This window comes from Telopea speciosissima, chromosome 1 (genome assembly GCF_018873765.1).
Source record: "Telopea speciosissima isolate NSW1024214 ecotype Mountain lineage chromosome 1, Tspe_v1, whole genome shotgun sequence".
Lineage (NCBI taxonomy): Eukaryota > Viridiplantae > Streptophyta > Magnoliopsida > Proteales > Proteaceae > Telopea > Telopea speciosissima.
The window spans coordinates 78,474,146-78,499,354 of NC_057916.1; the positions used below are offsets into that span (position 1 = coordinate 78,474,146).

Sequence of the window (25,209 nt, forward strand, 5' to 3'; positions counted from 1 at the left end):
CTGGGTCTAGGGATATTCTTGTACTTCTTCAGGTTAGGGTTTCTCTATATAATGTTCTTATCTCTGAGAGGACTGTAAGAGAGGTTTTTGTAACATTTCCAGAGAATAGTGAAATTCGTTTGTTGCTCGGCCGTGGATGTAGCTTCCATCTTGGGGGTGAACCACGTAAATCCTGTGTGTTTTGTGTGTGCATGTTCATCTCTATTTTTCGTATTTTTTCTGCAAGTCGCCATTCTGGGCTTTGTTTTCTTAACACTGGCCTCATATTTTTCAAATTGCCGCCGCTAGGGAGCTTGATTGGATTGATGATAACATGGGTACTGCACTTCAACTTCTAAACCATGTCAGCCCAATTCCAAAATTCCTCCATTTTACCCCCAGTGAGATTTTGCTGAGAGCATTTGAAGGAAAGGAGATGGTACATATTATGGATTTTGACATTAAACAAGGGCTTCAATGGCCTGGTTTATTTTAGAGTTTAGCCACTAAACCCAATTCCCCAAGCCATGTAAGAGTCACAGGTATAGGAGAGTCCAAACAAGAACTCCAAGAAACAGGGGATAGATTGGCGGGATTCGCTGAAGCCCTGAATCTACAATTTTGAATTCTATGTTGTTGTGGATAGGTTGGAGGATGTTAGACTGTGGATGCTTCATGTGAAAGGAAACGGAAGTGTAGTAGTGAATTGTGTTTTTTCAACTACACAAGATACTTTATGATGAAACCGGTGGAGCCCTAAGGGATCTGTTAGGTTTGATATGTAGTACTAACCCCACAGTTTTCTTATGGCGGAGCAAGAAGCCATGCACAATGATTCTAGTTTGGAGATGAGAGTTTCTAATTCACTTAAGTACTACTCTGCCGTATTTGACTCCATTGATTCTAACCTGCCATTAGATAGCTTGGTTAGAATCAACATAGAGATTTTTGTTGGGGAGATCAGAGATATAATCGTAGGGGTGTGAGTTTGGCCCTGATGGCCCGAGCCCACCCTAAGCCCGAATAGGACCTGGGTTGAGATATCCTGACCCTAAGGGGTGAGTTAGAGTTGGGGATTTCTGGCCTTGAATCAGGGCCGGACTGAACCAGGATTGAGGCCTCGAGTTGAGCCCAACCCTATCATGTCTTTTTGTTTTTTCATTCTTTTTCTTCCTCTTACCAAAATGGCCAACCCGTGCATCTCCCTTTTTCCCCCATGGTCAGGACCAACCAGGGTCAGCCCAGCTTGACCCTGAAGGTTGGCTAGGGTTAGATTTTTCTGGCCTGAGTCAGGGGATTCAGGGTTAGGATAAGATTTTAAAAGGCCCTGCCTAATCCGACCCTATTGCAACCCTAGGATTATGCAAGTGCTCAGTGGGTGAATCCTATGTGATGTAGTGTAGCATACGGTAGCTATTCATTGTGATAACTCACTTAATCATGGCATAGTTTCATTGGGAGGTGCAATATTGTTTTTATTTTTTATTTTTTTTATTTTCATCTATGTGGTAAAAGAGATGATAGATTTAGGGTCCCATGTTGACCTATATTGATGATGCTATTATCTAATCCCTCCTTGGTACAACATGTGAATCCTATATGGTGTAGTGTAGTGGAGTTGTTCATTGTGATAATTCTCTTAGTCAAAATATAGTTTCCCTGGTGGTATATAGAGATGCAATATTTTTTTTTTCCCGAAAAGAGAGGACAGATTTATATGACCATGTGGGTCCCATGTGAACATCATATGGATGATGCCATTATTTTATCCCTCGTTGGTGTAACATACAATCCCTTCTCTGTAGTACGACATGATATGTTGCCCACAGCCCACAGCCCACAGCCCACATATGGATGATGCCATTATTTTATCCCTCGTTGGTGTAACATACAATCCCTTCTCTGTAGTACGACATGATATGTAGCGCACAGCCGACAGTGCTAAAACACGCAGCCCAACGGCCTTACACTGTCCTTGTTGAAAGTTGAACCCCCTTCAATTGTCAAAAACTGTTAGTGAAATCCAATTCCCATGGCCAACAACGGCTCTCTTAATTCTAAACGTTCAAATTTTACAAACGTTGAGTTGTGCACCACCAAAGAATTTTGGTTCCACTGTAAGTCTGTAACATGACATGGACTTCAACCCCTCTTTCTCTCTCTTTTCCTGGCAAAGCGGCTAACAGTTGAAAAGGAAAACAAAAGGCAATTTATTTAGAAAGACAGATAAAGGGCGGAAAGTTGAAAAAAAAAGATCAGATTCGATAGGTAGGTGTCGTGGTCTCGGTGAGATCTCTCACCATCGGTTGCGTATTGTACAAATTTGCAATACGTAAAGAAGCCCCCCCCACTCTCGTCACCATCACTCTCGCCATCAGTCCTATAGACTGTAGAGTGTAGACATTTCTTACTCACTCACCATTTCTCTCCTTGAACTGGTGGCGAGCGAAGAGCCTCCTTCCATTTTCTTGATCTCAGGTTACTCACTCACTCACTCACTCACTGTCATCTTTTATCTTCTGAAACCAGACTAAACTAATTGAAGAACCCATTTTGAAATTTTCATTTTTTTTCTTCTGCTTTTTATGCTTCAGGCCTGTTTCTTGATCTTGATTATAACTATATTTCTTCAAATTCATGTTCATGTCCTTCATGGGTAGGATTTACATTTTACATTAGTATCGGAGAAGAGTCACTTGCTGAACTTATGATATCTCAAGGTGGTTTGCAGTAGTCTCTACGTTTGAGTTCTGACCTACCCAGTTTTTTCCTTTTTTACTTCTTCCGAAAAAACAAAAACCCTACTGGTTGAGGGCCTTGGGGGGGGGGGGGGGGGGCGGGTAAAGTGATTAGCTTCTCATACTTTCAATGGGTCGCTCTTTCTGTCACTTTTTTTAATCTTATTGGAGGGTCTTATGATGTTGTATGCTTGACTCACTTTGGTGCTCAAACCTACAGGAGAGGAGGGGGATCACAGGGCTTCCCCAATATCTGGAAGTAGTGAAGGTCGCTCCTGGTCTCCGTACAAAAGACATGGCCATGAGGGCCATCTTTGAAACAACAGGAAGGCGGCAAGTTGATGTCCACTATGTAACTACCGGTGTACCCGGCAGAGTTGAAGAGAATTTCGAAGGATTTTACCTTGAACAGGGGGATCTGTCTCTTGAAGAGGTTCTCCAAGATCAGGTTGGCAAGGATCTAATAACAATTTTTTTCAAATTCATAATAAACCAGTTATAACTTTTCTTACAAAGGTTTTATCAAGATGCTTGCTTGATTATGATTCAGGAAACTGTGTACCAGTCACTCCGAGAAAGTAATGGGAATGACAGGACCACAGCTTCTTCAAGTGGTGGCTCTAATGTGAACAATGGCCAAAGTAGTGCTGTGAAACGGGATGTGGAAAAAGAGAGAGAATCTTCACCCGTTGCTGATGTTGAATCACAATTAGAATTGGATGAAACTTTAGCTATAAGCTTGCAAGAGTTGGAGAATCAGTTACTCATTTCCTCCCTTAGCGAATCAACTGGAACTGAAGCAGGTATCAAGAGACGATTTCCAAAAAACTACATAAATTATATGTTGTAGCTACCAGACCGGGTCCAGCTATCTCTTGCTTATGTGTTCGACTTCATATTCAAAATTAGGATTGTGGTTGATACATTTCTTTTGTTCATACTGTTTCTGGATGCAAATATTATGTCGTAAATTGCTGTTATAACGAATAATGCTTTATCATCTGAATAAATATCAAGAAAAACTTCCTCCCTCCTATTACTCTGGTTCTGACTCATAGATAGCATATTTGTCTTTGAACCTTGAACAAATGATGGTAAGCTGACCTTCTTAACATTATCGGTTTTTTGTTTTACTGAATAGATTATGCAATCAGCCTTGAACATCATTAATTGTTTATTATCAGATCTGAACCATGCTCTTATTGAGAGAAGCTTCCTCTCTCCTCTACTCTGGCCGGTTCATAGATTGCAGATTTTTGTTTCAGCCTTCAATGATTCATTTATGCAGACTGCTAGTGACATTATTGGTTTTCTTGTTGTTTTGTTGATAATATCATACACTCCGTCTTTACTGTTATAGTTTGCATGTTATGGGGTCTGAACCTGTACTCATTTATGCAGTAAAACAAGACAATTGTTGAGATGAAACTGTTCAAATCTTTGAAACCCCTTGCATTTTTTTGGGATGTTCTGCATTTCAGGAACTGTAGTTGTTTTCTTTCATTGGAGTACAGGAATATTGAAGACAGACTCTCAAACATAAAACTCCAATCCTGCTGAGGCGCTGTTCTGTATATGGTTTATGAATGACTAAAAGGAAAAGGGGAGTAGAAATTTTTCTCCACCGCCATCTTTATCTTTTTCTTTTCATTAGGGGGATCTATAGCTCCTACTTCAAACTATTTCCTTATAATAAACTTTGTTTCAGTTAGTGAGAGCTACATCTGTTTCTATTTTCCCATTCTATCTAAACTCCTAAGCTTCAACAGGAAACGACACCCCAACAATTTTTATTCTACTGAAATCAGTGCAAGAGGTTCTGCAAAGAAACCGTGTCTGAGACCAGTCATATTTCTATTTCTAAGGTGAATGATTTCACCATCATTCTTCCAAAATCACCCACCAAGAGGTTACCTTCAAATTTTGTATGGAACCTCATAAATATATTGGATTCCTGAGTTCTCAATCTATATCCTAATAACAGAGAATTCCCATTCTATAAGTGTAACAGATATTGGATTCATAAGTTCCCAATCTAAAACCTAATAGAGTCTTGGATACCTAGCAAAATTAAAGAAGTGTAGTAGTGTACATAATTTTTCTTAGTTTTTCTTTCTCATCCTTTTAAGTTTCTCTCTGCAATTTTTGGTAAAAAACAAATTTCTTTCTGGTTGAAGTTTAAAGTCGTTAGAAATTCAAGTGGGACATTTCACCATGTTTAATACTTTTACATTTGTTGTTTGGGCCCAGGTTTTATCTCAGACTGCAGAATAAGGACACTTCCATTTTCTATTTTTGGCTATATCTTCATAGATACCTGTTGTTGAACCAGTTGAACAAACTTATTGTTGTTTTTAAAATACAATATAACTTACCACAATTAGTAACTACCCCAAAACATAATGTGTAAAGATAGTAAGCATGACTTTGGTGCAAAAATACACCAGCTTGGGATGCTTACAATTTTTTTTAAGTGAAACACAACCTGCCACAATAAGCTATAACTACTCCAAAACATAATTTGAAGAGAGAGGTGCAGAGATATACTAGCTGTTATTTCAAATTGAGTGCCCAAAACATGATTCATGTGACTGCCCTCATTCAGTTGGGATTAGATAGTGATGTGGAAACATCTCATGCTTCAAAATGTTTCTTTCTTCTTAAAGCGTCTGCAGTCAACTCAAAGATGAACGTGTATTCATGAAACAGCGCATTTGATTTTATTTTGTAATTTCAATTCATTATGTGGATTACTTTCGTCACTTCCTATTAGGGCTATTTTTGGAAGGTTCAAACTTGTTCATTTAACATGATTTTAGTGCTATTTGAAAGCCAATTCAGTTGCTTTCCAGTCAGACCATAATTTTGCTATTCTGGTAAGTTATATCTCCTGAAAACGGTTTCACATTTTTCCTTAGTTCCCTGTTGCTTCATGCCTACAATTTATTCAGCATCTCTATAAATATGTATTAGAACCATAACCAATGCCATATGAAATGCAGTTTTGTGGCACACCTTACTAAACCGACTACTATCGAAGTGTATTTAAACAAAGACTCATAGCATTAAATAGCTTTTAATTGTTATTAGTTTGTGCATAGCTGTTAGTCTGTCTGTGCGTGCATGCATGCATGCATGTGTGTGTATGTGCACACACACATCCAAGAACCCATCAATGCATTTGTGTGTGCTTCTAAATGAATGATATACAAACAGCCACAATTCCATGTTCTGCAGTTAACAGAGAGGTCAATTCCACAAGCACTTCTGCCCAGGTATATATAATTTGTCTTCTTAAGCTTTTCTGTTTACATTTTTAATGTTTTCAGTTTCTTGATTTTATATTTGATCCTAAAATATCTCTGTCGAAATTTAGGTTGTGAGACAAGACAACATTGATCCAGATAACATGACATATGAGGTCAGTATGTTGATGAATAATTCTCCCCTTCTTGTTTATATCATAGCATTAGCTACCATTCATCCAGACATCTGAGGCAATTAATGAACATATTGTTTTAACAACTCTTTTGTACTGTTTATGTAATTTTGACACATAACCAACCTATCTTGGTACCATAGTACTATATCTCGCGATATATCGGTATCTCGGGCCTACCGAGATATCCGAAATATCCGAGATATCGCGAAATATGCCCGAAATATTGCATTTTTTCTGCAATATTTCGGGGGTCCATCTCGGGGGGTATTTGGCCATATCTAGGCCTGAAACTTCATGGACAGCCTTATTTAAGCTTAATAAACACATTTAAACCATAAAATTGTAAAAATGTGAATTAAAATTGGTGTTTTGGGCTTGCACCCTTGATTGACATACGGTCGCCGACCCTAATGTATAAATAGTTAAATACACATAGATTAATGAAATCACAACTTAAGTTACAAATTACAAGTGCTAAACTGCTAATAGTAGTTGCTGTGCCTCCCTGGATCAATCCCACTCATGCCTCGCTGGAGTCGATGTCCATTGCTCTCTGTTTGAAGGACATATGTGGACCACGGTATAGATTCGGAGAAGAAACGAGTGTAGTCATCCACAAGTGTCACGTAAATGGAATCATCAACATACTGTAGGTAACCTATCCTAGGATATAAACTAGGGTTACCAATCGATCCATCCGTGAAGAAGATGATCCCTGTGATATGATGTTGGCGCCGGTCAAGAGGCGATGGCATTGGCGCATGTATGGTGGTGAGGTTGGTAGCTAGGTCCGCTAGGGTATGCAAAGATGTTATCTACAAAAGATGATCCAAGATGTCCCTGGACTGGACTGTAGTCATAGTCCCCTACCCCACTAAACCGCCCATATGATGATGATCCATATCCATATCCACCGTAAGGTTGTGATGCACCATAATCCGATGCAATGGAGTGGCATGTGCGTCAAAAGATGGGGCACGCCAATGTCCGGTCGGTCCTCCTCCCTATCACCCATACTCAAACCACCAACGAGCTAGATAGGTTATCAATGTCCATGTGATCAGGTTGCAATCTGTGTTTGTCGACCCCTACGCTTCTGTTGTATGTATGTAGGGGCTCTCGAGGGTGGGGGTGCGGGGCACGTGCTCGCGTGGTCCGTATCTTGTGTGGCATGATCAAACTGTCTCTCAGGTGAATCGGAGTGGCTCTACAGTGCCGTATCCCGGGCCTCCTGGCCTACCACATAACGCTCTTGCATCTTGTCAAATTTTTCACCAAAGATCACCACTACCAACATCACCACCACCAAGATTACACACCACCACCATCACCACCACCAACATCACCATCATCACCATCATCATCATCATTTGAGGACTTGACCGTGTTCATCATCGCGAACATTGCCACCAAGGGTGGAATGGTATGGGTGAGGCTTCCTCGCATGTATCGACCTCGTCGCCATATACTCGCCCACATCAAGCATCAATCTCGGAAGTTATCATGGGGTCGGGCCTACCTCCCTCCTCATCCAACACTGGCTCACCTCTATCCCTCACCCAATCCACAATAGGGTCCTCATCGTCGAGTCAACTTGAAAGATGTCACTAGATCAATGGTGCTCCTCTGCCCCACATGTCCCATGCTATGTGTTGCGTTTCAGCCTCAGTTCAGTGCACATACACCATGTCGGATAAACGTTGAGACCCCAATCTTGCGCCTCTTGGAGTGGATGAGCGAAGGTACTCCAGTTCCTCTCACAACCGGATGCGGAACATGTTTGGGCAAGGACTTTAATTGCTATTCTTCTTAAGTTTTCACCGATTCCCCATACAACACCCACCATTCATGCATTACAAGTTTACAACAAAAAGACATGTGTCAAATGTTGTTTCAACTTTCAACTTTCAAATTTCAATACATATGTAATTTAAAACTTAAAAGAATTACCAAAGATCACCACGTGCTCGCCTGTATCGTGACCTCGGTTCCAAAACTTCCCAATGCATTCCTAAATACCTTGATCTACACCCATGTGGAAAATTAGTAAGTACTTCTTCACTACTTATTTGAAAGCATGAATAAGTTGAGTTTCCAAATGAACTCACTTCATTATTGCAAATTGCTTGTAGTGCACCATCCGCTCCAACTTCTTCACTACTTGTTTCAAACATCAATAAGTTGAGTTTCCAACCCAAGCCTATTGTTATATTGATACTTAGGGTTCAGTTATATCTTTGAAATATGACATATAGAATAGAGGTATTGTCAAATGCATAGGTAATTAGTAAATAATAATACTATGAATTAGTAAACATAAAACAAATTTACTCACCACTTTATGCGTGGATGCATAAGTTGATTCTCCCAATGAGCATTTATGATATCTAAGAAGTGTTTGCTCGCGAGGAGCCACACTATAGACACTATCTTTCATCAAGTCTATTGCACAGATATAGGACTGGCATGGTTGGGCCCTTCGAGCGGAGTCGCAACGTGTAGAAGTTTAACCACGGCTCTAAAACTTTCACCACTTTGCTTAGTTTGGTCCGAAGTCCTCGAGATGACATCGTTGTTTGTGCTTCCCTCCCATTTGCGGTCTTGGAACCCTTCCATTCAAACCGCTCCTCGAAGCAAACATGCTTCTCGGCCGGCCTTCTTTGTCTCAATGCTTTTGAGAGCAATGTAGTTGGTGGCAAATCTTGTGATGCCAGGCCTAACCAAGTCACTCCCACATTTTTCCCTCAATAGATTGAGTGCATAGGAGTGGTTGTATACAAAGTTGGTGACTTGTCTTGCACTTTCAACCACAGTCTTCACCAACTTTAACTTTCCCATATCTTTTAGCATTAAGTCAATGCAATGGGCTGCACAGGAGTCCGAAGAGCCGGTACTTACTATTGTTCATCATCTTCTCACCGCCACTGAAGTTACTTCCATTGTCGTTCTGCTATAACTGGACAACATTTTCAATACCCACATCTTTTTCCACTACTTCCTTTAACAATATGTAAATATATTTTGCATCCTTTATCTGCTTTGGATGCATCCACGATTTGAGGAAATCTTGTCCTCCCATCACAATAAACCATGAAATTGATGATGGACTTTCTTGTAGGCCCAGTCCATCCATCGCCATTATAGTCACCCCATATGTCTCCCACATATTCCTCATCTCACTAATGTACTCATCAATCTCACTCTTTTGTTGAGGTAGATAAACATTCATTACCTCATATGGGGTGGGGCCCTTGAATCCTGGGCAGTCTCTGCAATGGTATCTATCATGGTATCATAATGGGGGCCTTGTGCAGTGTTTGTTGGGATGGTATGGTATAGCATCCACTTAGCTATTGATTCTTTAACCAATCCCTTCATCCCCTTCCATGGTCCTTTGATTCTGGGTTGACTGCTTCCTTTCTTCTTATGCTATTTAGGATCAGATGTTGATGGTGGTAGTGGTACTGGTAGAGGTGTTGGGGTTGCCCTCACACTTTGTGATCTTTTAAAAGGATTCAAAGTTCTAGGACCTCGAGAAGCTGACTCCTCCACTACCCCCTACTCTTTGTCTCTGCGATCATCTTGAAAACTTACTCTGCTCCTTGAACAGTTCGCCTAAAATCCCTAGCCTCCTCTGCTGTTTGTATGTCATCATCATCATCATCATCATCATCATTGTATCGTCTTCCTCCTCCCATCGAACTCCTCACTGTATCCTCAAGTTGTTCTCTTATCCTTTGCTTGTCAGCCTTCCTCTTCTTTCTTCCCCTCAAACTATCACCAATCTCCCTGGCTACTTCAGAGGGGACCATATGACAACCTACAACATCTTTAGATCCTCCAGTCAGATGTTGTTTAAGTCTACTGGACCCACCTCCCATAAATTGCATGTGACAATAATTACATATAGATTTTCTCTTATTCCCATCAATGGGAGTACCATGTAACCATGCAATGTCACCCCTATGCTGGCTGGCTGGTCTCTCTTGTTCCCTCTGTTCTCTTTGTTCCCTCCGCCCCCTTTGTTGACTACTTTCCCCCACCTTTTGCTTGCCCTTCGCACGTTGTCTATCACGATCCGCCATAATGATACTTGTTTACTGTAATGTAAGTAACATAAATAATTAAAAAACTTAATGTAGATGCACTTCAATTGACACTTTTAGATTACTAATACACTTGTATAGTTATTTAATATTTTTCCCCTAACCCTTATATTTTTCACATAATTAAAACCAATTTTTTATAAATAATGTTAATATAAGTATTGACCTAACACAACAAAACCAAAAATTAGTAAACATAATATACATGTAATGCATCTCAAAACATATAGAAATAACTTTCATATTTTTCCTTATTTATTTCTGTTTTTTAATATTTTATATATTTTTCTTAATTTTCGAAAATTAAAAGAATTATTTAAGAGCAGAAAAATAAATCCGACATGTGAAGCGTAGATCGGCCATTGGTGTCTAACATATATTTAATTCATTACCATCTAAGTCATATTACCCCTAATTATTTCCTATTTTAGTTGTAGGAAAATAAATTTTTAAAACCAGAAAAAAAATAAAAAAAATACATATGGGAAAAAAATTTCGACACCGTGAGGCTGTAGATCGGCCTCCGGTGTCTAACATATATTAATATCATCAACATCCAACAACATTTGTACAAAATTTTTTTAAAAAAAATAGTTTTAGAGAAATAGAATTTACCTTAAATAATAAAAATAGGCTTGGATGATGAGCTTAGATGACCCTCCGACGTCTTCCCGGCGACAAGGAGCTTCAACAATGCTTGGATGAGGCTTGGAAGGGAGGAAGAGGAGAGAAAATTTGAATTTCAGCAGCTCTCGGTCGAAATATCGACTAAGAGCTGCGAAATATGGAATTATCCTTAGTTGCATGATGATTTGGCCTTGTTGAGACAACTTTTTAGGCTTATCAACTCAAAGCTCAGGTGATTCATTTGACTGCCCTGACTCTGAATACATGCAATTGTTTAAGGAAGACACATGCTCATATGATTATAGAAATTTTTTATGGGACATATTCATTCTCTTATAATCTTGTGGAACTCTGAAGCCTGCAGTACTGTAGGGTTTACTGCCACTTGGAGGTTTTAACTGTCTGATAGTCTGTCCATCTTAGAGAGTGCTCTTTGGATTGGCCTAATGTATAGTACTCTTGTCAAACCAGTCATCCATTTTTCCCTTGTCAATAATAGCCTTTTTTCTTGAATTATTTTGAATTTCCTAAATAAGTAAGGTTTAGAATGAAAAAAGCTCTTTCTGCCTTGTAGTAGATGTGGTTGGCCCAAACTCACCATGTGAAAAGAGGATGCCCTGGAGAAACATGTTGATCAATTTTTTAGCATTAATAGAGCCTCTCTTTCTCTCCCTCTTCTCTATTTTTGCGCCGACAGCCACCACCACAGGTTCCGCCGCTCTCTCTCTCTCTCTCTCTCGTGGTCTTCTCCTTAGCGCCACCAACCACCACAAGAACCACCGCCAGCTTCCGCCGTCCCTTCCTCTTCCTCTCGGTCTCACCGCCAGTGCCTCCATCAACTGCCACCTCTTTTCTTCCTCTCGGTCGCAACACCGGCTGCTGCCGACTTCTTTCAGTCACCCTTGGTGGTGAGTTATCTCTCACCAAGGGAGGTTATCTCGATCAGCATGTTTTAAATCCCTATTCGTTGGATTGGTTGATGTGTTTCTCTCCGGATTCCTTGGAATGTTGATGATTTGTTGAAGTGTTTCCCTAACCAGCAACTATGGGTGATTCTGTGATGCCCACTGTATCTACTAGACACGAAGGAGCTACTCAGCGTGATTTTCTTTTGTTCCCTGCAAGCTCTAGTAAATTAAATAGGAGCAATTATTTGATGTGGTCCCGATCCTGCTTTCTGGCAATTGGTTCCCATGTCAAGCCTACCGATGCTGGTTCTGCTCAAGATAAATGGATGACATCTAATTTTCTTGTGATGTCTTACCTCATCAACTCCATGGATCCTGAAATTGCTGGGGGTTATCTTCTTCTTGATCTAGTTGCCAAAATTTGGAAGATTTCCAAGGATACTTATTCCCAGGTTGTTAATGCTGCCCAATGCTATGAAAAAAAGCCAAAAGATACATGCTACCAAGCAATAGGAATTATCTCTTTCTCAATATTAGTCCAAGCTGCGTAGCATGCGGAAACAATTACCTGCGATGTTGATGTTACTGCTTTCAAGAAATGGGAAGATGGTCTTCGTATATTCGATTTTCTTGTTGGCCTCAACTTGACCAGATTCGGGATCATATCCTAAATTGCGATGCTCTCCCTAATCTTAAGCAGGCTTATGCCATGGTTCAATCAGAGGACAGCCGTTGTAATGCCAGGATTCATCTAGTTACTCGTTACTGATCAACACTCTTCTCTAGCCCACAGAGTTCATCCCTGTGGGGGTTCTTCCCGCGGTACTAGTGACCGTCCTATTCCTGATTGTGCTCCTGTGAAGTGTGATTTTTGTGGGAAGGAACGACATACCAAGGACCAAGTGCTGGAAATTACATGGGCGTCCCATTAATACTTAGGGACGTGGGCAAGGTCGTCCTACTTCAGCTAGGGCTAATTAGACTTCTTCGGAAGACAATACTTTGAATCAACCTCTTTCACAGGAGGAACTTCAGCATCTCCGTCATTTGATGACTCGGCTTGACACTACTTCTTCATCAACACCTTCTGCTGCTTCTGCTACCTCCCTGCTAGGATCTTCCGCTCCTTCTGCTTCACCTTCATCCACACCAGGTATTTCGTTTAGTGGCAACCCTACCACAGTTATGTCCAACTCTTGGATCATTGACTCCGGTGCCATTGATCACTTGATAGGTTCTTCTACTCAATTCTTTAAAAATTTTCCATTATTTGGTAACAGTATAGTCTGTGTCGCTGATAGTTTCCTTTTCTCTGTTTTTGGGAAGGGCACCATTAAGTACACTCATTCCTCGTGTCTTTTATCTGTCTTGCATGTTCCAAAATTCTCTACTAATTTACTATCTATTAGTAGTCTCACTCAAGATTTGAACTGCAAAGTGACTTTGTTTACTACCCATTTTATTTTTCAGTACTTGGAAACGGTTCACACAATTGGCAGTGGTAAAGTGGTTGGTGGTCTTTACATGCTTGATAGTTCTCCATCAGTGCCATCGGCTTTGGTCTCTCGGGCTTCTCTCTCTGAATCTTTGTCATCAGCTTTGGCTGAACTATATAGGTGGCATCGTCGTCTAGGCCACTCTCCTCTAGGAGATTTATTTACTTTATTTCCCAGTTTGGTTAAGAGTTGTAATTCAAACCATTTTTCTTGTGATGCTTGCGTTTTTGCCAAGCAAACTAGAGCTGTTTATCCCATTTGAGATTGTAGAAGTTTAATTCCATTTGGTTTAATTCATTCTGATGTGTGGGGCCCTGCTCATTGTGTTTCTACATCTGGTTATCGGTGGTTTGTCACCTTTATTGATTGCTTTAGTCGTACTACTTGGGTTTACCTTATGCACCAAAAGAGTGATGTTTTCTCCTGCTTTCAATTGTTTCACAAAATGGTTCAAACTCAATTTGATGCTCAAGTAAAAATATTTTGGACAGATAATGGGAAGGAATACATGGACAGCTCCTTTCAGACCTACCTGTCTTCTCACGGGATAATACACTAGACCTCTTGTGTAGAGATACTCCAGCCCAAAATGATGTAGCTGAACGGAAGAATCATCATCTCTTGGAAGTGGCCAAGTCTCTTATGTTCACAGTGGCTGTTCCTCCTCGATTTTTGGCATGATGCTGTGTTTTCTGCTGCCTATCTCATAAATCGGCTGCCTTCCCGGGTGCTCCACAACCTGCTGCCCTCTTGAGGTTCTATTGGGCTCTTCTTCATTTGTGGTACCTCCTAAAGTATTTGGTTGTATCATGTTCGCTCGCAATCATCATGTCCATGGGAAGTTTGATGTTTGCTTGCATTATTTTTGGTCTACTCTGCTATCTAAAAGGGGTATAAATGTTATTACCCGCCTACACGGAAGTTATTTGTCACCATGGATGTAAGTTTCGGGAGTCTGAGGCTTATTTCCCTACCCATGGACCTCTTCAGGGGGAGTTTGTAATTGAAGAGGTGCCCCTTTATTGCGCCATTGGATGTGTATGCACCTACAGTGGAAGCCCCATCTATAGAACTTGAGGATAGTATAACAAGACAAGAACAGAAGCAACCTTTGATCCAAGGGAGCAGGAGCAGCCTTTAATTCAAGGGGAGCCTGACACCTTGAAGACCTTTTCTCGAGGAACTTGGCATAAAAGAACCACCACCACTGCTCCAACTCAATCGGCATTACCTGTTCCAGGCTCTCCTTCTGGTATAAGTCTGCTTTTGATCCTAGACTTGACTTACCAATTGCTATTTGTAAGCAAAAATGAACCTGTACTCAATATCCCATCTCCAATGTTGTTTCATATAATTCTCTTTCTTCCTCTTTCTGTGCCTTTGTTTCCTCTTTGACCTTTGTTTCATTTTCTAACACTTGGCAGGAGGCATTGGCTAATTCGAAGTGGAAAGAAGCAACGAATGAAGAAATGAGTGCCCTGAGAAAAAATAACACTTGGGAATTGGTAACACTTCCTCCAGGAGAGAAACCCGTAGGTTGCAAATGGGTTTTTGTTGTTAAATAGATGGTTGATGGATGAGTAGAGATATACAAGGCTAGGCTGGTTGCTAGAGGCTTTACCCAAACCTATGGGATCGATTATCAGGAAACGTTTGCCCTAGTAGCGAAGACGAATACTGTTAGGGTAATTATTTCCTGGGCTGTCAACCAAGGATGGGATCTTCAACAGCTTGATGTAAAAAATGCTTTCCTCCATGGGGGAAGTAGAAGAAGAAGTATACATGGAGATACCTCATGGTTTTTCTGCCCTAGAGTCATAGGGAAAGATGGGTCATCTGAAGAAAGCTTTAAATGGCCTAAAACATTCCCCTAGAGCATGGTTTGGTTGTTTCCAATTTTCCATGATGTCTATTGGGTAAAAGCAAAGCAATGCTGATCATACCTTATTGATTGTGTATGTGGATGACACAGTTATCATTGGGAGTGATGTTGAAGAAATAGGCAAAGTAAAACCTTTTTTGGGGACAAAATTTGAAGTTAATGACCTGGGGAAGCTTTAGATAATTTCTTGGGATTGAGGTTGCTCATTCAGCTCAAGGTATCTCCTCTCTCTCAAAGAAAGTATACATTTGATTTGTTGATTGGCATTGGAATGTTGGGATGTAAGCTTGCTGTTACACCATTGGAACCAAATACTCATTTAAAGAGTGAGGATGGAGAGCTAGTGGATACCGGCAACTATCAAAGATTGGTTGGGCCTCTGATATATCTATCCCATACACGGCCAGATATTGCTTTTGCAATGAGTGTAGTTAGCCAATATATGCATGATCCTTATTCTACTCATTTGGAGGCAGCATATAGGATCTTGAGGTATTTGAAGTCTTCTTCTGGAAAGGGCATGCTTCTCTCTCCTCACAATCACCTTTGAGTTGAGGCTTTCACTGATGCTGACTGGGCAAGGTGTCTAGATGGCAGAAGATTACGTCAGGGTATTGCTCTTCTGTTGGAGGTAACTTGGTTACTTGGCGAAGCAAGAAGCAAGCTGTTGTTGCTCAATCCAGTGCTGAAGTAGAGTTTCGGGCTATGACCCATGGAATATGCAAACTCCTCTGGCTCCAAGGGCTTCTTCAAGACTTATGTGTTGTTGTTGATCTGCCTATGCACCTTTATTGTGACAGTAAATCAGTAATAAGTATCGCATATAATGCAGTTCAACATGATCGCACCAAGCATGTTGAGATTGATAGTCACTTCATCAAGGAGAAGCTAGAACAAGGAGTCGTCTGTGTTCCTTTTATCCAGTCTAGTGAGCAGTTAGCTGATATTCTCACTAGGGGAATTAGTAGTAAAAGTTTTTGTTCTATAGTTAGCAAGTTGGGCATGTGTGTTCTATAGTTAGCAAGTTGGAGGAGTGTTGTAATATGGGTTCAAGGGTATTTTTGTCATAAGGGGTATTTCAGTCCTTGTACCTATTCTAGAATATTCCTACACTCATTATAAATAAAGTGGGGCTGTGATCATAATGTCACAAGCCATAATTCATATTTTTCCATACCTCCCAATTGATACCCTTCAGAACTTGCTTTTGTGGGATGTATCAAAAAAAGAAGGGTGTTTTTTGTGTGTGTGTGTGTGTTGGGGGGGGGGGGACAGATCAGAGCACAATTTCAGTTTCAATGTGAACAGTTTTTTGTTCCCCCTCAAGTAAATTTGACAAACACAACACCGCAAGAGAACAGTAACTGTAAGCTAAGATAAATGTGAAAAACCCACCAAAGTCAGATTCCTGTAAGAACACAAATTGATTAGGTTCTCAAATCATGTATTTTCTTCTTTGGCTTCAGTGGAACATGGATTCTAGTACTCATTGGAAACCTGTATTAGTGTCGTATTGTTGCCACACTTTAATCAGTAAATTCATACAATAAATAGGAATTTATTTTTCATTGAAGGAACACACTCTGATCTTGACAAACACAACACCGCAAGAGAACAGTAACTGTAAGCTAAATAAATGTGAAAACCCCACCAAAGTCAGATTCCTGTAAGAACACAAATTGATTAGGTTCTCAAATCATGTATTTTCTTCTTTGGCTTCAGTGGAACATGGATTCTAGTACTCATAGGAAACCTGTACTAGTGTCGTATTGTTGCCACACTTTAATCAGTAAATTCATACAATAAATAGGAATTTATTTTTCATTGAAGGAACACACTCTGATCTTAAATTTCTTGCTGCTATTCAGCCTGATTTTACCAAGCAGAGTTCAGTGAAACTGGTATGCTTATTTCCATGACCATAAGCAACTTGCGTCCAAGAGATCCAAGGCATTCTATCATTGTTAGTCTGATCATATCAGTATTCATATCAAAACAAATTTTATGACTTTCAAAAAAAAAGATCCTGCCAAAAACTTGCCCTCTTTTGTAAAACTAATTACTTTTAGAATCTATTAATAAAAAAAAGGACGTAACCGGTGATTGAGGCTCCCGCCATTGCGGGGTCGGGGCATTTTAGAATCTGTTATAATTTTGGAAAAATTTATGCCCCCTCTAAATCAACCATTTCATTGTTGTGTCAACAGAGTAGATTCAAAGTCATGGGTTTGTGAGTTTTAATATCTTACACCTTGGTCTAATTCCTGTCTTTATTCAGTTAGTCACTTAGCCTCTGGCATAATGAGGGGGAAACAGACCCCAAAGACAAATTTCTGACTTCTACTAACATTTTTATTAGAGCAGCATCCTTTGCATTATTATTATTATTATATTCTTCCAGTTTGCCTTTTAAGTTTTCCTATGTGTGCTATTGATTTATGATTTTTCTTGTCTCAGGAATTGCAATCTCTAGGAGATGCTATCGGCACTGAGAGTAGAGGATTGTCAGAAGAGCTTATTTCATATTTGCCAACATCGAAGTATAAAACAGGGGGGTTCTTCTCAAAAAAAGACAAAATAGAGGAGTAAGATCTGTTTATCTTAGTCTCTTTCTTATTTGACCTCTTTACTAGTGTTTTTGCTATCATATGAGTAGTTTAAATCCTTTCACCCCCCCTTCTCTTTTGGTAGAAGTACCCCTCCCTTCAATTGTATATTCCAAGATCTATGCCACCTAACGCACTCCCTTCTGGTTAAAATCATTATTGTTGCTGTCTTGATGTCAGGGAAAAGTTCAAATTCTTTGCCCCCATGAGTTGGCTTATCTCTCTCTCTCTATATATATATATATTTGTCACCAAGTAAGTGACAACAAGAAGTTGTATTGTAACCTTACGTTTTTTTGCCCCTTGTCTTTTTCTAAAAGTTATTTAATGCAGAGGTAATCTTGTCATTTCACATGGATAATGACATCTTTTGAAAATGGCATACTGATACAACATTTTCAATTTATTTTGAAAGCCGTTTTTTACCCATGATTAATATAACTTTTGAGAAAAAGACGAGGAAAAAAAGTGAAGTTGCTTTCTTGGTTACAACAAGATTTTCCCATATTTCTCCAATCAGCCCAATTCAAAGCTGTTAAGTGGATCAGAATTAGAACTCAATGCTTGGATGTCTAAGGCAGAACCCAAGTCATATATTTATAATGAATAGAAAATAATAGAATCTGTACGTTGGCGATGTGGGACTAAACCACACTCATAAAACAATAAAATAACAAGGAAAAATGTCCAGAATACCCCCACGGTATTCTGACCCATATATCAACACTCCCCCTCAAGTTGGAGCATATATATCATGCATGCCCAACTTGACTAGTATAGGATGGAACAGCTTGCAAATCAGCCCCTTAGTGAATACATCAGCCAGCTGATCGGTAGTCTTGACAAAGGGAACACAAATGAGTCCACCTTCAAGCTTTTCCTTGATGAAATGTTTGTCAACCTCCACATGTCTAGTGCGATCATGCTGAACAGGGTTATGAGCAATGCTAATAGCCGCTTTATTGTCACAGCCGCTTTATTGCATCATTGGAAGATGGACAACAACACCAATATCCTGCAATAATCCTCTAAGCCAAAGAAGTTCACAAATGCCTTGGGCCATTGCACGAAACTCGGCTTCAGCACTGGACCTTGCCACAACATTTTGCTTCTTGCTGCGCCATGTAACAAGGTTCCTACCCACAAAGGAGCAATAGCCAGAGATGGACTTTCTGTCAGAAGAACCAGTCCAGTCGGCATCAGTATAAGCTTCAATCTTAAGGTGACCATTGGAAGATAAGAGAATTCCCTTTCTTGGAGCAGACTTCAAATACCTCAAAATACGCCGGACTGCATCCATATGAGAGGAATAGGGATCATGCATGAACTGGCTCACCATACTTACAGCAACCGCTATATCAGGTCTGGTGTGGGAAAGGTAGATTAGTTTGCCCACTAACCCTTGATAACCACCTTTGTCAACAGGTTCACCCTCTTTCTCCCTAAGTTTTGCAGTAGCATCCATAGGAGTATCTAAAGGATGACAACCTAGCAGCCCTGTCTCAGTCAATATATCAAGGACATATTTTCTTTGAGAAAAAAAGATGCCCTTTGAAGAGCGAGCAACTTCTATCCCTAGGAAATATTTTAGAGAACCTAGATCTTTGACCTCAAACTCACAGCTAAGGAGAATATTTAAATCTCTGATAACAACATCATCATTACCAGTCACCATGATATCATCCACATACACTATGAGAAGAGTAACCTTGTCACTAACTCGTCTGATGAACAAGGTGTGATCAGCAATGCTCTGCTTATAACCTGCTGTAATCATAGCCTTATGAAACCTGCCGAACCAAGCCCTATGTGACTGCTTCAACCCATAGAGAGCACGTTTCAACTTGCAGAGTCTGCCCCTAGTCCTGTCACCAGAGAAGCCTGGTGGAATGTCCATGTATACCTCCTCCTCAAGCTCCCCATGGAGGAAGGCATTCTTCACATCTAGTTGCTGAAGATCCCACCCAAGATTTGCAGTACAAGATAACAACACCCTGATAGTGTTGAGCTTTGCCACTGGTGTAAAGGTCTCCTGATAGTCAACTCCATAAGTCTGAGTGAACCCCTTTGCAACTAGACGTGCCTTATACCGATCCACTGACCCATTAGCCTTCTGTTTGACCACAAAGACCCATTTACATCCCACTGGTTTTTTCCCTGGAGGAAGAGTCACAAGATCCCATGTGTTATTTTTGTGTAGTGCTCTCATTTCTTCCAACATTGTAGCCTTCCACTTTCCATCTGTATATGCTTCCTGCCAAGTTTTAGGAATAGAGACAGAAGAAGAGAGGATACAAAAGCACGGAAAGAAGGAGAAAGAGAACCATACGAAACAAAGCGAGATATGGGATGTAAGGTGCAAGTCCTAGTACCTTTGCGATGAGCAATAGGTAGGTCGGAAGGAGAGGAATTACCAGGAGATGAAGGATCCGGGTCTGTAGTCGGCAATTGGATGGGTACTGGTGCTACAGTGGGTTGCAGCTGCCCTCTGTTGGATCTGCCCCTCGTATAGGTGATGATGTTGGAGTAGTCAATTCTCTAATGAAATTTACCAATAGTTCTCTGGACTGGAGTTAGCTCCCCCTGTATAGGAGCATTAACAGCACTATTTTCTATGGTCTCCCCTTGTATAGGATTTCCATTAGGTGAGGGAGGAACAGCCAGAGGAAGTGAGGTATCCAAAGTAGGCTGGGCAGCAGCCGTGGGTGGTGGTAAAGTGGGCTGGACAGCAGCCTGAGGAACCTCTGGTAGAGGAATCTCAAAAGGCACATCTTCACTAGAACTCTCCCCCTGAAGAGGTGGCGAAGAATAGTAAGAAAGGGACTCATGGAAAATAACATCCATACTAACCATGGTACGACGGGAAGGGGGATGGTAACACTTATAACCTTTCTGGGTCGGAGAATAACGCAAGAAAATACAGCGAAGGCCCTTAGGTTCAAGTTTGCCAGGAGATCTAGTATCCCTAGCATAACACACACAGCCAAACACCTTGGGGGGCACAATAAAGGAAGAATTTCCTAGCAAAATATCAGAGAGGCTACGAGAGTTAAGAACTCGGGAAGGCAGCCGATTGATGAGATAGGCTGCAGTGAGTACTGCATCCCCCCAATATTGAGAAGGGACATTCCTTGCAAACATCAAAGCCCTGGCCATCTCTAACAAGTGATCGTTCTTTCGTTCCGCCACGCCATTTTGGGCAGGGGTATCAACACAACTAGTTTGGTGAAGGATGCCATGGTCAGCAAGATATTTTTGAAATTGAGATTCTATATACTCCGTTCCATTATCACTTCTCAATACTTTGAGAGTAGCCTGGAACTGAGTTTGAATCATTTTATAAAAATGCTGAAAACATGAAAAGACTTGATTTTTTATGTGTAAAAGATAAACCTATGTATTCCTTGAATGACAATCTATGAAAGAGACAAACCAACGATGGCCAGAAATAGACGGTTTACGACTAGGGCCCCAAACATCAGAATGTACCAAATTAAAACAAGAACTGCTTTTATTAGAAATTGGATAATTTGAACTTGTCTGTTTGACCAGAACACAAGCCTCACAAAAAAAGTCATCCTTAGTACAAAGGGTGACCAAACTAGGAAATAAATGAGCTAAAATTCCTAAAGGGGGTTGACCTAACCTAGAGTGCCACTGGTAGAGTTCAAAAGAGACCATGGAGTTCTGGTGGAGCAGAGAAGGCACTTGTGGTGGAGAGAAGCAACCATCATCAAGCAGGTACAACCCACCGTGCAATTTACCCAATCCAATCGTCTTCCCAGATTCCAGATCTTGAAACACACAGTGAATGGAAAGAAAGTGACTTTGCAGTTAAGATCACGAGTAATACTACTAATAGAAAGAAGGTTAATAGTAAATTAAGGGAAGAGTAGAAGTGCAGTTGATGATTCCTTTTCTAGAAATGACAGAAAGGGAACCATCAGCCACCTTGACCTTGTCCTTCCCAGAAGTGGGGGAATATCTGTGAAACAAACTAAAAGAACCGGTCATATGATCTGTAGCTCCAGAATTGATGATCCAAGGATGGGAAGCTACAGAAGCGCAATGACCCCCAAATGCAATACCTGACCGGGCAAAGTGTGAACCTGAAGGAGCAGAAGAACTGGCAGGAGCATATGTAGGAGTGCCTGTAGATCATCCTGGGATAGACCAGGGTCAGTAGCAGGGGCTGCAGTAATACTTTCAGACTGATGGGCCTTGGTCTTTTGCTTTGGCTTTGTCTTGGCAGCCCTTTTTGCTTCAAAGTCAGCTGGTTTCCCATGAAGTTTCCAGCACTTCTCCTTGGTGTGGTAGGGTTTGTGACAGTGCTCATAAACGACAGTCCCTGTGGTAGAATCACCAAGAGAAGCAGTGCTATTAGGCCCAAGAATAGCAGGGGCACAGCCTTGAGAGCTGATCTGTCAGTAACAGGGGGATGCAACATGGCAGCCCGATGGTTTTCCTCAGAGGACAACAAGGCATAAGATTGTTCTAGTGTGGGGAAAGGCTGATGGCCCAACACTTGAACACGAATCTGATCATACTCCACATTTAAGCCAGCCAAAAAATCGTAGACCCTAATCTTGTCCACGTGCTTCTTATAGGAGGCAATATCAGCAACTGTACTCGGGTGGAAGTCAGAAAAGTGGTCCAGTTACTGCCAAAGGCTGCGCAGGGTAGCATAATATTTGGAGATTGTCAATTCTCCCTGAGTAATGTGAAGGACCTTCTTCCTGATTTCATATACCTGGGCATCATTGCCAAGCTGTCCAAAAGTCTCCTAGCAAGCAGCCCAAATTTCCGCGGCTGTGTCAAGGAGAAGAAAATTGTTCTGTAGCTCTGTAGTCATCGAACTGATCAGGTAGGACATAAGAACTCCATTGTGGGCAAGCCACTTGTCCTGAGCAGCTCCAACCTCAGTAGGCATAGTAGTGGTTCCCCTAATATGACCAGTAAGGCCACGGCCAGCAATGGCAAAGGAGGCAGACCTAGACCAAAGCAGATAATTTGTGCCATCCAATTTGATTGGATTTGGGGAGAAATTCAGATAATCTGGTTTGCTGTTTCCATCACCAACAGAAGTAGCAGTCGAATCCACAGAGTCACCCATGAGGATAGTGAAGAATCCCAAATCGCAGAAGGGGACTGTTGTGAAGAGAAACCCAATAAAATCTCCAAGTTAAGGGCTGCAACAAGGATGAAAGCCCTCTAATAATGAAGGAATAAATGTCTCCAAAAATCAGCAACACCAGACAGAGAGAACCTTGAGATCGATTTTTTCAAGGTTTTGAAAAAAACACTGAAAGTGCTGAAATCGATAAGATGAATTGAGGCCTGAAAATTGACTGGATGAGGCTGAAATTGCAGTCGAATTAGTCTTGAACTGGGGAGAATCACCCCTAAAAAAATCAGAATCAACTGATATATGGAACCCCCAACGTCGACTATTGTCAGGGTTTTGAAAAACCCTGAAAGTGTGAAGAAATAGCGACCTTGAGGGGCTGGAACTTGATGTAGGTGCTGGAATAGTATTCTGCTGCAGGTCTGGAGCTCAAATATGGTGAACAAATCCCTTGTTGTAAAGAGGGGTTCTGTCCAACGAAGACTGAAGTCTTCAATATTCGCAGCAAAGAGGCCAAGCACCCTATCGATCAAATCTTCAGATCATGGGGTGAGGTAATAAAGGAGGGCTTCAGCTGGATCAATTGATCACCTCATCAGTGCTGCCCTATGGGACAAAGAAGAACAAAACAAACAAAGGGAAGAAGAGAAGAGAAGAGAGATTGAGAATTAGAGAGGGAAGGGGATCGTGGATAAGAGTCCTAATTAAGAACCACCTCTGATACCATGTTAAGAGGATCAGAATTAGAACTCAATGCTTGGATGTCTAAGGCAGACCCCAAGCCATATATTTATAATGAATAAAAAATAATAGAATCTGTACATTGGCGATGTGGGACTAAACCACACTCATAAAACAATAAAATAACAAGGAAAAATGTCCAGAATACCCCCACGGTATTCTGGCCCATATATCAACAAAAGCCATACAAGCTTCCAATCCTAAGCTATACATGTCTTTCCTTACCACCTCCTCTATAGTTATTTTAGGCCTCTAGCTCTTTTAGTTTCTTCAATTTGAAATAAATTACTTCTTCAGACTGTAGCATCCCAAAGGCCTCTGTTGATATATGATACCATCTGTAACGACCCAAACCCGGATAAAGGTAATAGGTCTCTCCCTCACAGGTGGCGATTGAATGATTTGGAAAAGTCTATCTAAAATCCGTGGATTTTTTTTTTGGAAAGACACGGTGGAATCCTTGGTGGAGGGGGTCTCAACCATCCTTCTACATCGAATAACTATGCTAGTTTATCCATTGAGTTTGTTTGTTTGTATAATTATTTGCCAGCAGCATTAAAGACATGAAGTGAGTAGAAATAGAATCCAACAATAAATAGTTTTAATCTAATCTGACTGAAAACTTAAAAATTTTCAACTTACATTAGTACCATTAGAACCAGAGATTGTTTCTCTGTTTATCCATAACCTCTTGCTACCCATGATGTGTCAAATTAATAAGCCAATTACATCCGCATGATTAGGTTCGGTTAGTTCAGTCACAAAGTAAATCCCATTAGAACCAGAGTTACTGTTTGGTTAGAGATATGTTTTACATCAACCTAATCCTCGTAGGAAAAGGAAATCCAATGACTAATTATATTGGTTTTGTTATTGCATTGAAACATTTATAATCAAAGTGTTAGTTTCTCCTAAAATCTTGAACTTTGATCAGATGGCTTCTAATGTGTCAATCGTCAAATCTGCTAAATGCGAGAAATGCGGAATCAGTTGTACAACATCCACAGCAAAGACAAAAAAATATGGGTAGGGAGTATTACACATGTCCTAGTGGATGTTCATTTTTTATGTGGATAGAGCACCTTAGATTATGCGAATGTGGAGAAGGCCAATGCAGAGTAAGGACAGCAAAAACAGATGTAAACATTGGCTGACAATTCTGGTGATGCCCAAAATCAACTGGGGTATGACTACTACATGGATATTATAGATGATTATTTCCTTAGCTCATAAATATTGTAGAAATTAAAACTATGGTTTGGCATGCAGGCTTATAATTGTGGGTGTGGAATGTTCAAGTGGGTAGATGTCACACCTTCCTTTTCTACCTAGTTCATCTGATTGTCCAGAAACATCGACACCTGTAGCTCCTTCACCTTCATCGGAATTTCTTTAAAGGATATTTGAGAGGAGCAATTAAGGGTTCAGAGAATCAAACAAGTATGTTGAGAGACGTTTTAGATATTGTTGACAAGTTGGACTTGAACAAGGGTAGATAAATTAAGTTTATCCTAAGATATGGTATGACTACAACAACAACAACCATAACCTTTGCCCAA

General features: G+C 40.6%; 1 protein-coding gene, 1 long non-coding RNA gene and 1 pseudogene across 4 annotated transcripts in view; 2 read left to right on the plus strand and 1 right to left on the minus strand.

Moving 5' to 3' along the window:
* Positions 1-253: 253 nt before the first annotated feature.
* Positions 254-965, plus strand: LOC122655152 (annotated as a pseudogene).
* A 1,930-nt stretch (positions 966-2,895) lies between these two features.
* Positions 2,896-25,209, plus strand: part of LOC122672035 (E3 ubiquitin-protein ligase BIG BROTHER-like) — a 42,185-nt gene continuing 19,871 nt past the window's right edge. Inside the window, exons 1-5 of one of the 3 annotated variants that reach the window (XM_043869547.1) lie at positions 2,896-3,165; positions 3,268-3,520; positions 5,934-5,992; positions 6,094-6,138; positions 17,636-17,763. In XM_043869547.1, the coding sequence (XP_043725482.1) occupies positions 2,905-3,165; positions 3,268-3,520; positions 5,934-5,992; positions 6,094-6,138; positions 17,636-17,763 (746 nt within the window). In that variant the 5' untranslated portion in view covers positions 2,896-2,904. The remainder of the gene's footprint in view (positions 3,166-3,267; positions 3,521-5,933; positions 5,993-6,093; positions 6,139-17,635; positions 17,764-25,209) is intronic. The other 2 variants (XM_043869552.1, XM_043869557.1) reach the window with 2 other exon arrangements.
* On the minus strand, positions 5,162-24,433 carry LOC122672056. The gene is made up of 3 exons (XR_006334430.1): positions 24,267-24,433; positions 7,696-7,705; positions 5,162-5,173 (listed from the first exon to the last, which is right to left on the minus strand). It is a non-coding gene; the product is annotated as an uncharacterized LOC122672056 (long non-coding RNA).